General features: G+C 35.5%; 1 protein-coding gene across 2 annotated transcripts; it reads right to left on the bottom strand.

Annotated features, from left to right (window-relative positions):
• Nucleotides 1–326: 326 nt before the first annotated feature.
• Nucleotides 327–12029, bottom strand: LOC141899871 (solute carrier family 4 member 11-like). Of its 2 annotated transcripts, none has more exons than XM_074786465.1 (19): nucleotides 11953–12029; nucleotides 10079–10298; nucleotides 8231–8277; nucleotides 7805–8006; nucleotides 7094–7178; nucleotides 6829–6952; nucleotides 6520–6744; nucleotides 6268–6346; nucleotides 5329–5451; nucleotides 3879–3992; nucleotides 3655–3787; nucleotides 3402–3475; nucleotides 3119–3326; nucleotides 2931–3037; nucleotides 2684–2849; nucleotides 2404–2577; nucleotides 2124–2319; nucleotides 1861–2030; nucleotides 327–1758 (listed from the first exon to the last, which is right to left on the bottom strand). In XM_074786465.1, exons 1-19 carry the CDS (start codon nucleotides 12025–12027, stop codon nucleotides 1695–1697), a joined length of 2586 nt encoding a protein of 861 aa, XP_074642566.1. In that variant the 5' UTR covers nucleotides 12028–12029; the 3' UTR covers nucleotides 327–1694. The 2 variants fall into 2 exon arrangements, with proteins under 2 accessions (XP_074642566.1, XP_074642567.1); XM_074786466.1 differs by lacking the exon at nucleotides 11953–12029 and adding an exon at nucleotides 11232–11289.
• Nucleotides 12030–12123: the final 94 nt, after the last annotated feature.

Here is a 12123-nt window from a genome sequence, read left to right as displayed (position 1 = left end):
TTCTACGACCCCACTACTACACGTGTGTTACATACTTAAAAATATCTTCTTATTCTCTTAATGCACCTAGTGTATCCTTCAGATCTGGATCTACAGGAGTGATGAATACCTGGAAGACGTGAAGCGATGATTTAAGCCTGCTGCCGTTAATAATTAACTATTTCAACTGAAACAGAAATTTGTTTCCCACAGCATCGTTTACATGTTATACATGTAGATATTTATCCCATACTTGATACTTCCTCAAAATGCAAGATGCTCATGATGGTTGGATTTTCCTTTCACAAAGACGTATCCTCCTAACCAAACAGCAAAAACACTAAGCATTCACAGCATTTTATCACTTTATTAAACAACAACAAAAATATAGTACAAGGCATCTAAAATCATTGTTATTCATAGCCTCGATCAACACGTTTAAGACCATCATTTTCAAAAAGCAAGTATATATTTTTAAAATTCATCCCATTGGAGAAAAGTAAAAAATAAAATTGTCAATTCAATATTTACAAAATTACATTGTATTATGTCAGCTGAGGTAAATTGAGATTTCATTGACAAAGATAGGGTGGTCTAGTCAAGATTATACATAAATATTATTATTGGGGTTTATCACCCATCGACCCGCTTTTTGACTTGAATACATGAATCAATAGCCGCGATGACACGAGCATTTTTGACCCGGGCCAAATTTTATTAGACTATAGTAATGGACACGATTTGGCCCGGGCCAAATTGGCACGGATCAGGCTCGGGCGCTAAAATTTTGTCTGGTGCTAAAATTTGGCTCAGGCCTGGTCCGACGTTTTTGGTTGGGCCAAAAATGCTCCATAGTTCATATGTACATAGTTCTAATACATAATAAATTGGGTAGGGCCTACACGTACATTCCAAAACCACGATTGTTTTTACATGACATTATCATCGAGTCTGTATGATCAAAACGTGTAATTGTAAAACTTTGAAATACATGTACAAGAAAAATGATTTAGAATATACAATATCATGGTGAAAAGTTTTGGCACAATTTCAATAGCAGATACATTGTATTCAGTCGATTCATGTCAGAGAGGATAATTTCTTAACAGAATACAAAAGATTGGTAATCTGAAATTAAGTCACTCAAAATATATCTGCAAAGGGATGAACATCATAATAAGATAATACTCGTTTAACAAATATGAACATTCAAATGGCATAGAAGTCATGGTGGCAAACAGATTGCAAACATATCACATTTTCAGAGATCATCAGAATAAACTTCATGCTACATCTACATCTACATGATCGCAATGAAAATCAGAGCACAGAAAGAAACGGTTACGCTATGAGGATAGCTAACCGAACACAATTATGAGGCACATTGAATGAAGTCTGTGTTTGTAAAAAAAAGATCGTATAACAATGTACTTTATACATGTATTACATATTCTGCATTCAAAAATCGTACTATTGATAAAAACATCTCTCATTTGAACTAAAATGGTCCACTTCACTGAATATACAACTAGGAAAATAGTGAGCATGACGTAGCAGTTAGTGCTGTTATTCTAGAATATTATAAGTACCTAATATAAATTATAAAATAACATGCAAAAGCTGTTAAATATATTGTCACGAGAAAACAAAATAACAAGCGCAAAGCATCGAGAATACGTTCTCCGATCCAAAGATTGTAACATCTTCCAGCGCAATTACATATGTCCATCTAGAGCGGTCAAATATTTTTTTTCGATAACTTGAGGGATGAGTAAATGTCTGCAATGAAAATTCGAAGATTACATCAAAACGACGATGGAAACTTTTAGGATGATATCGTTGTATCAGAAATCATGATAATACGAAGCGAGAGAAACTTACCTCATTGGCAAAAGCAACATGATAAGGATAGGAAATACCATTTTCATGTAAGAAATTGGCGAAAAGCCGAAACAACAGAGAATTCCTAGTTGAATCAATTGCGTGAATGTGAACAAGTGAACTTTTCTCTGCGGAACGCGACGGATGTAATGATTAGGTGGATACGCATTCTAAAAGATCGATGAAAAAATTAAGGCTTTCAATAATTTCAAACATTTAAACGTAATATCCAACATCTATAAGTACAAATAACATGAGCCTACCTGTTCAGTGAATAACAATAATAATCGTTCATACATTTGGATATCGTAGAGAGCAGTTACAGCAATAATGAGAAACACTCCGTCCAGTACAGCAGTTGGAATATATGTTAAAGGAATTGGAATCATCAGTATTGATAGTCCAATGAGCGTATTCGCAATGATGCCAGTGAGTCGAGTCTCTCGCACACGAACAACTCTGAAATTCATTCAAACTTAAACCTCAACGCAAATAATAAAACATTGGCGCACACTTAGGGATTCAATCATCTGTTACGCTTACATCTGATAAACGTGACCTTGATCGACTCGCTCTTCCATATCGGCTAGGGCTTTAACGTGTAACGGTGAATGTGGTAGGGCTGCATGAATCCACGGCAATCCAAATATAGATAGAACAGCGTTTATTATTGCCACAACGAATAAATCCCAATGATATGCAGAACCTTTCTTCAGCCTGAAATTATAAGTAAAGGCTGTATCATAATCACTGCATCTACTAGTGGAGTGATGAACTGAATAATGCTTTAGAAGAACTTCTCAATTGAATATGAAGACTCTACCTGTTCTGTGGATTATTCACTACTGCACTACTTATGTTCTGATCCATGAAAAACAGTAGCGATAAGGAAAATCCAAGGCCCATACTCGCTAGTATTACACCCCATGTCAAATTCCAAATCGGAGTTATTTTAAATGAAACCCCCTTGCCGAGATAAAATGAATCCACTACAAAAAGAAACATATGATTCAAAATTAGGTCATGCTACATGTAATACATATGTACAAATCAAGCTAAAAATTGCTTACACTGTATATCCCTGAAGATGTATGAGCCTAAGAAAGACATAGCAAGTACAGCAACTGGGAGGGAATAATCAGCTAAAACTTCACGTTTGTTGGCATTTAAAAATGGTCTAAAAATGAAACCATCAAGAATTATTGCAGAACTATCTATGAATAAAACTTTAAACTCACTTACGATGATATTTGCTTACGTTTTTGTAAAATTGTACAGAGTGACTCCTAGCCAAAAAGTGCCGCACAACAGTATAAGGAACAGTAAACTGTTCTCGCGTTTGCAAACATCATCAACGACTGAACTGACATTGTTTGAAGTTAACGCGGACACATTGATTGCTTGTGAAGAGTTAACAGCAGCAGAAGAAGCGTAACAAACCGGATCAGCATAATAATGACCAAAATCTACACAGAAAACAACAAGAATCCAATAGATAATGCAAGATATCAGCAAACCAATACAATTAATGAAATACATACTTTTAGCTATATCTTTACAGACATCCACAACGAAGGCAACAGATATGAATATCCCAAAGATTTCTTCAGTAGATCTGCGAAATATGATATATATATATATATATATATATATATATATATATATATATATATATATATATATATATATATATATATATATATATATATATATATATATATATATGTGATGTTTTGTGCACCACATGTATTCTAAATGCATGAATATTTCTACATGGGAAGTAGGGATAATTACCTGGTTGACCATATCATTAGCTTGCTTGCACCAAGTAATGAATAGACAATTAGGAAAAAGCTGTTCCAAAGGCCGACACATGAGAACATGGGTAAAAATTCTATATCAAAATCTTGACATATTTGAAAAATCACTGAAAAATACATTCTAAGAAGATTAGGCTACTGCCGTTTATGGCAATAAACATTTAACTACTGATCAAAGATATTTGAAAACTTATTTACCTTTTGTATAAAGAGCCAAGGGAGCAGTAGTAAGTAGTATGATAAGTGGCTGACCACCAACCAATGCAAAAAAGACACCACCAATAACTTGAGAAAATAGAACCTTGCGCACATCTGAGAAAAAAATTACACATGGCATTGAAGTAACTAGGGGTCCAGGGACACCATGCCCACTTGGGATGTGGTTTCAAATGCTCAACAATCTAACTTTCAATATTCAACGCCCCCTGGTGACCATATACAAAACCAATGACCTCTCCACAATTATAGAATATGTCAGCAGCTGCGATTTTGTAATTGATTGTGATAACAAAATATGCCTCGTTACCAATTTTATATGGAAATACTAAGTTATTCTACTATTCAACGCCCCCTGGGACCATATGCAAAACCCAATGACCTTGAAACTCACCACAATCATAGAACATGTCATGAACTACAACTTTGCAATTGATTATGGTAACAAAATATGCCTAGGTACCAATCTTATAAGGAAATATTAAGTTATTCTACTAATCAACGCCCCCTGGTGACCATATAGAATAACTAATGTCCTTAAAACTCACCACAATCATAGATGATGTCATGAGCTACAACTTTGCAATTGATAGTGTAAGAAAATATGCACAGGTACAAATATAATATAGAAATACTAAGTTATTGTATTATTCAACGCCCCTGGTGGCCTTATACAAAAACCAATGACCTTGAAACTCACCAAAATCATTGAACACGTTATGAGCTAAAACATTCCAATTGATTGTGGTAACATAATATGCTTAGGTATCAATATAATGAGGAAAAACTTTTTCCCACCTACGAATGAGTACTGATGACACCAAGATGGCCACGATTTGTGCCATAATTGGCAGATCAAAAATACCTGTCTCAGGAGGTATAAAACATCCCTTCTCAAAGAATACCCATCACAAATTGCAATGAGAAATGGCAAACCAGTAGGAAGCTACAGGAATCAGAATTCGGGCCAAAGTTGACATTTTTGGGCACTAAAAAGGTCACAGGACGGCCATCTTGAGTCCGGTCGACCCAATTTTTCTTATGCTGATGGGCACTTGGGGGATTCAAATATGTATGAAAGATCAAGGTAATTGATCGAAACGTCTTCAAAATTTTCATCAAAAAGTTCAAAAATGTGTAAAAAGTGCTGATTTTGGCGAACAACAACGGCTGCCAGTCGGCAATCTTGATTCTGACAGGGCCAGTTTTTGGGCTGAAGATGTGTCTAGGGTAGATACATTTGTAACCCAAACATCAAGACATAACATTGAAGCCTCTTGAAAACTTCCCTAAATACCTGGATTCCGTCTATGGACGGACGACGGACGAAAAGTGAACGCAATAGCCCGCTGGGACTAAAGTCCCAAGTGGGCTAAAACCATATCTTAACTACAAAATATGTAAGAGTGAGGTGGATATTGTCAAAAATTACCTATTGCACCATCAGTATTCTTGTAGTTTAGTTGACCAAGAGCAATACACGGCAATAAGCAGGCAAAGTAGAGGAAAAACACTGTTGAAATTACTTTGTAAGGGGTTCGATGACCAAATACACCTACAAAATACAGTTCTAGTGAAACATCGTCCCCTCAGTCATTACAAAATAATATACATACACAAAATTATGGTATCTCTCAAATTGAAATATAGCAGGACTGTAAACAAGAAAACATCATGCTTTACACAAGACATTTATCATACCAAATTGGAGAGACATGTGTTAATTTACCGGTAAGCAGGTAAACATTGAGACTGGGCGGGCACTTGATATTAACAATATGTAAAATTTACATGCTTCACAGTAAATTTATAGGAATCAATGGACTATTCTATGCTGAAGTCATAAACTGCATAAATAATGATGTAAATAGATGCAAATACTGGAAAATTTAGATAAATGTCAGTATATTGACAATAAATCATGTGTACACTATTCATCTGTAATTAAGTCGTATTAATACTCTGCATTAGCTCAGATAATTGTCGCAGACATTTGAAAGCTGCAAAAACTGTGTAAAAAACAAGAATATTTCGAAGCAACAATGATTTCAACATGCAAAATTTGATTAGTAGATACTAAACATCTGTCATCTGGCATTGACTTAAACAGTAATGAATAGCTGCAAAGTCATACCTACCCGTACGCTGCTTAACCAGCTTAACCAGCTTCTATAGATACAAAAGCAAATTGATTGTATGCAGTACAACACTCTAAAATGCTGTATTATGTGAATTGAAAAAGAACTCCTCGGCCACAATATAGTGGTGCATGATAAACAGTGACAATTACTGAAGAAAACCACTTATTAGAGCTGTGATGAACTTAGCACCAGAAATAACGTTACCACCGTCCTCATTACTTGTTACTCACCATCTTTATAATCAGATATGTAATGCTGTAGTCTGCCTTTAACATCATGGAATAGACCATAACCAACTGGACACAATTTCTGCCAAGAGAAAAGCAGACTAGAGATGTCGGCAATGACAACATTTCCATAAATAGTCATAATACAAGTAAGACAAAGTAACGAATATAAAAGATCAGTTACCGATACTCGTGAGAAAATCATATTGCTCTGCACACGCAGGGTTTATAGAAGTACGAGTGCTTAAAACTTACATCTTTTCTGTTAGGGATAACAATTGCTGCAAGATCAACAACGGATATTCGTCGTGCAGTGCGAGGGTTTGTTGCCTGTCTAGTAACCAAAGCTTTTGTGTATTCCCATATGGTATTTTTGAATTCTTCTTCTGACGGACATTCGAGTAAACGCTGTCGGAGATCAATGTCGGAAAATAGAGTGGAGAATGTGCGACCAGTTTCTGTGGCATTCTTTGTACCTTTCTGTCGAATAAAACATCTAATAACATCAAAGAGTGAATTAATAGAAACAGATTTTTATAGGTTCGCGATCTGATATATCCATACCTCTTTAGTAGGAACTATAACTAAAATAATCAACTGCGTTTCTTGACTTGTACGACCCAGATTGACTGGATGTTTTAATCGGGCAATCGCCACCTGACGTTTCTGTATGAATGGTAAACTACCTCTGGAATTAAGGAAACAGCTTTCGATGAAACAAAATTCACGATAAGACATGAAATATCAGCGAAGATAGGAATACCCTACAAATCAAAAACCCATGAAAGACAATTTAATTCTTTTGGACGAGACACATGAATTTACTCACAAAAGACAAATCCAAGACTGGTCATAATCAACACCTCCGCCATAACTAATACTGGTACCTTGAATAATGCGGCCTGGTAAATGTACTGAATTCAAGAGTAGGAATTCGAAAACATTAAAACATCAAATCATGAACTTAAAAAAAAAAATATTGGAAAACTTGACTACAGACAGGCAATCAGTTTAAGATTCATTCGTTGGATGTATCCTTTGATAATCTACTCTTTGTTCTATTGAGCATAGAAATAAGCAATAGACTTCAAGGCTCAATGACCACCCATTTCAATTTCAAACTACACGGCAAGTCTTAGTAAAGTAATAAGCATAATGCCCGATGAAAAAAGCTTTAAAATTGGCAAAAGAAAATCACTCTCACACTACTGTAGGTATGCTTTGAATAGATCAAATATGTATAGGCAAATTTCTGTCCCAGCTTAAAATGTAATTCTATAATAGTAGACAGTGTTTAAATAGCAGAATGAAACAGTTCACCTAGAACCTAACTTACGGATAAACCTGTTTGCTGAATATACGACACAAACACAAAAACATTATTGAAAAGGACGTTATACAATATATTATCATTAATTTGCATTAGGTCATAACGGGTCACCTATGAAGACCATAACATTTCAGACTAACAGCCCTTTGGCTATTCTACAAGGAGCTCTCTTTTGAGTATCCAAATTTCAAAGCACTAATCAAAATGTACCTCTGTCATGCGTAAATAAAGCTTTTTTTGCGGCGTCAAGTTTCTGTGTATCGTCTGTGTCGAGAAGTTTCTTCAACATGCATTCCAAAATGTCAGTCTGATTCGTTTCTGTGATGTCCAACAATAACACCGCCGATTTCAGAAAGCTTTCCACATCCATCAATGCCCGCACCTCGGCTGAGAAATCTTTCACGGGGAGTTTCTGAGTGAAAAGAGAATATATTGTTATATATGACGCAACAACACAAAACTTCTTAAAACGCAGAATATGACCAGATTCAAGGTGCACTAATTTTAAGCACTGAATGGAAAAAAAGATGTAACTTTCCAGTACAAAAATATTCAAAATGTTAAGTACTGAGAGCCTGGAGGCTTATGAACGAAGATTAAATGAACAATGCAAAAAAGACTAAATCAAGGACTCACCTCATGTCTGGCATACATTAGTGTCACAGCATTATTAACATTTTCATCTGAAAGGCAAAATATATGTTAAAACCACTTACGAAGAATAATGTAAATCAACATAATATATTTGTTGGAACTGGGCAAATAACTTCATACCCAAACACTATATGTATTGCATTAACTATTATGTTAAAGGTATTCATTTACCATCTTTATCATCACTAACACCCAATGATTCAAACATAGATTCAGATGCTTTTTGCAACTGGATTTTTTCTTCAAACTTTGAATCCATAGCTGTAGGACATAAACTGTTCATTTTGTATTCAGGCCTATAGTGTTACACAACAAGAAGCAAGTCTATAGTTCAAACATGGTTGGATGGTCAACAAAACCATCATTATTCGCTGAATTGCTTTACTAACTACATCCACAGACGCTGCATGCTGTCCTCTGAATGGATGAGATACAATGAAGCTGAAAGACAGTACTGAGCCTATTACAATAACTCGTCCATGGTCAATACTAGATCATAAATGGTCAGTGAAGGCCTAGCAGTAGTTCTATAGTATAGTAGGAATATTGGTTACTATTACTGGTTTGATTCATCATGTTAGGGCTAGATTAATGGGTAAGAAGACATAAAATTAACTTTGTGGACCAGTTAGTTTCAAGGGGCTCAGTTAGTCAGTAATATTGCACAACTACTGAGAGTCTGTATGAATCAGTTTTATTCATTTGTTCTCAAGATAATTTCCCTATTTCAAAATACTGTAACAGATAAAAACCATGTCTAACCCCCAGTTCATCGCATCCAAATCCTAAAACTCAGGAAAATGGGTAAAAAATGTAAATAAGTCTAGGGCCTAGAAATCAAGTAAAATGGGTGTTTCTTCGAAAAGAATACCTAACTCATGATTTTCAAAAATGGGGTCCATAATTAATTTCTTTATCCACTGAAGAGTAAGACATTTTGAATATATGTATATCATGAGTATCATTAACTATCCAAAGTATCTAGTATCCATTAGGCCTATCACTACAATGAGAAATTTCTAGGAAATGGTCAATTTTTAATCTGGAGAACTAGGATAGGTTACCACATTGACAGGAAGTGAACCACCCGGAGTCTTGATTACGACAAGTCGGGTTCACTCCATCGACCTTAATTAAACGCGATAATAACCGAATGACTATGAAGTGAGTACACAACAAAGTGTCTTCGCAGAGTTACACACATGATTGTTGATTACGACATAAAAATGTGCAATAAATGAAGGACAAAAAGTACATTTAGCCTAATTATTACTGTAAAAAACTAACGTCATGAGTATTCTAGTAATTTGACCTGTCAAACAAACTGCTATTTCTAATCCAAGCATGAAAATATAAATGTCCTTAACATTCTAGAGTTCAACAACGGTTTAATACAATGAAAACCTGAGCCTAAACCATTTATCAACATTCAGTGATTGAATATTTTACATTGAAAATTGATGATAAAGTATAACATAGCTTACTCTTCTTGTCTTCGATGTATTCTTCCATAAAAGAATATTACAGTATTAACAAAACGTAGAGCTTAAATTTCTAAGAGTGTGAGTGAGCTTAACATATCACATTATTGCCTGCCAAAGTGCGCAGCTTTATTTTATTGTGTTTAGAAATTTATTTCAGCACTAGTTACTGTTGTCTGCTGTGCTGGGAATTTTTAAAGATTGCATAATACTAGTTTATCATCTTTCGCATAAAAATTTGTTATCTTCAAAATCTTATGCTCGAAATTGAAAAAATATAACAGCCTTAACTGAAGCATATTTTTCAGACCTAATCAATGATTAGAAAATCCAAAGTTTGCTAGGCTACCTTCACTATCTGTACTCTCCGCGTAGGAAACCATGCTTTGTTCCGATTTTGCATTGACAAACTGTGGATGCTTATCCAATTTTCCCTCCTTTTTTGTCTTGTCATCTTCTTCAGTTTTGGTGTGTATGTCATCAAGTGATATGCTAATTCCATGTTTTTGAACGTGTTGTATGGCAGGTACCTGAAGACTGTCTTTCAGTGGTTTACCATTATGTTCATCCTACAAAATTTGAGACAAGAGAAATGACTCATAAATTAAATCAGAAATGAAGCAGTAGTAAGCACGCTGTTATGGTCGGCTTCAATGTGTGTAGATAACCAATCAAAAATTCCCCCTTTACTTGGATCAAAGGAATGGACCAAATTTTCTAATAGGCCTAGCAGTCACCAAAGGCACGAACAGAAAGCGCCTTAATCACGCATGCAAGGAATTTTCGAATTTTCCACGCCATCCTTCTCAAAAAGTGTTGTTTACATCTTGGGCTATAGGCGAGCCTATGCATTTGCTAAAATCCACACAGAAATGACAGGCACAGATTGTACTGTTAGTGTTAGGCTCACTGAATGAATGTTCTAAGTACATGGTACTCAACCTAACTCTAGCTGTAAAACGGATCTAGGCTTATCTCTGATCCTAACCTTTTGGGACCCTATAGACCTTAGAGCCCTAGGCCCTAACCCCTAAATCTAAAGAAATAATTACATTCTTATATTTCTAAATAAATGTTATTATACATGTATATAGATGTCAGCAAAATCGCATTTACTAAAATCATACTGCATCCGACAAAATATCCACTTCTTTACCAACTTAATAATTTCTAAACAGAAGAAAACACTAATTTTTTAATTCTGTTAACATTCATAACAGAGAATATTTAGGCTATTTCCCAATGCGTTGCACACGTGCATTCGCCAAACCTACGCTACTGCGTAGATAGTTTGGTGGCCCCTCTTTAGATTTCTTGAAAATTGAATGAATGATTTAGGCTACTACGCAAGAGTGTGAATTTTCCCGATAATGCGCTTCAACCTACGAGCAATTATCTATTGCTCGTAGCTTCAACTAAATTTCAACGTGGACCTATTGTATGGATGTTGACAGCTCCGAGACATTTAACATGAATAATAAAATATGCCTATATTTACTTACCATAACGAATCAAATAAGCCTTTTAGTTCTTACGACGAAAATTTCTATATTTTCTTGCGCCCTCTACTGTGCACTCAGGTGAGGGCTTAAACACTAATTTGCGGCTGCCGGCAAATAGCGATTCTTTAACGGTTGAATTTTGCATCTAATGAATATTGATATAACCCGGCTAATCATACCCAGCTAGTGCTAAAAAAGGAACCTCTCAAACAAACCCGGTGACCCGTGGTGGATGTTCATAATTCTCCGGACCGTCGAAGCTCTTGTGTATTTTTCCTAGGAGAATTGCGCGATGTCGCATGATGTAGGCCTATATTGAATCATCCAAAAAAGATCTACCCACAAAAAGAACGCTAAATAATGCCCTATGGTCTCTAATATCCACAAAAGTCATCTACCCCTCTTTCCACCATCAGCAGAGCGGTCGGTACAGTGGAACCGGCTACAGCGACCCACGGAACTTACCAGTCACGGGACCCGAAAATATGTTCGTGGTTGTAACCGATTCCGATCCAGTATGAAATTAATAATTACATTTTTATACGTGGGATGAAATTCTATATTTGTTATATCCGGTGAATCGTTGAATCCGAGTTCGTTATTAAACGAGGTTCCACTGTATTAGCACAGCAATTAGCCAAGTCTCTCCAAAAATAAGTTGTAGGATCTATCGGGTAGTGCTGAATAAATTAAAGATAAACAGAACTCATCGTTTACTTACTTCCACAAACCTTAATGGGACAGATTCGTCATAATCCTCGTCATATGTGTACTCTTTCCAGCCTATGTCCGCCATCATTAATGCCAATTATATTGTAATATATTGATGTGTTCTAATCAAACATATGCACGCGTATGGTACCATATCATTTTATCAATAGTGTCAAGTACC

The sequence above is a fragment of the Tubulanus polymorphus genome, chromosome 2, assembly GCF_964204645.1.
Source record: "Tubulanus polymorphus chromosome 2, tnTubPoly1.2, whole genome shotgun sequence".
Classification (NCBI taxonomy): domain Eukaryota; kingdom Metazoa; phylum Nemertea; class Palaeonemertea; order Tubulaniformes; family Tubulanidae; genus Tubulanus; species Tubulanus polymorphus.
Note: the sequence above shows the minus strand (reverse complement) of the source record. Positions and strands in the feature narration are given on the sequence as shown.

Coding starts and splice junctions, on each gene's coding strand:
- LOC141899871 (XM_074786465.1), bottom strand. CDS start 12,027: ATGGCGGACATAGGCTGGAAAGAGTACACATATGACGAGGATTATGAC. Junction 8,007..8,230: donor TAATGTATGCCAGACATGAG/GTGAGTCCTTGA, acceptor CTTTTCACTCAG/AAACTCCCCGTGAAAGATTT. Junction 6,953..7,093: donor CAGTCTTGGATTTGTCTTTT/GTGAGTAAATTC, acceptor CCTTAATTCCAG/AGGTAGTTTACCATTCATAC.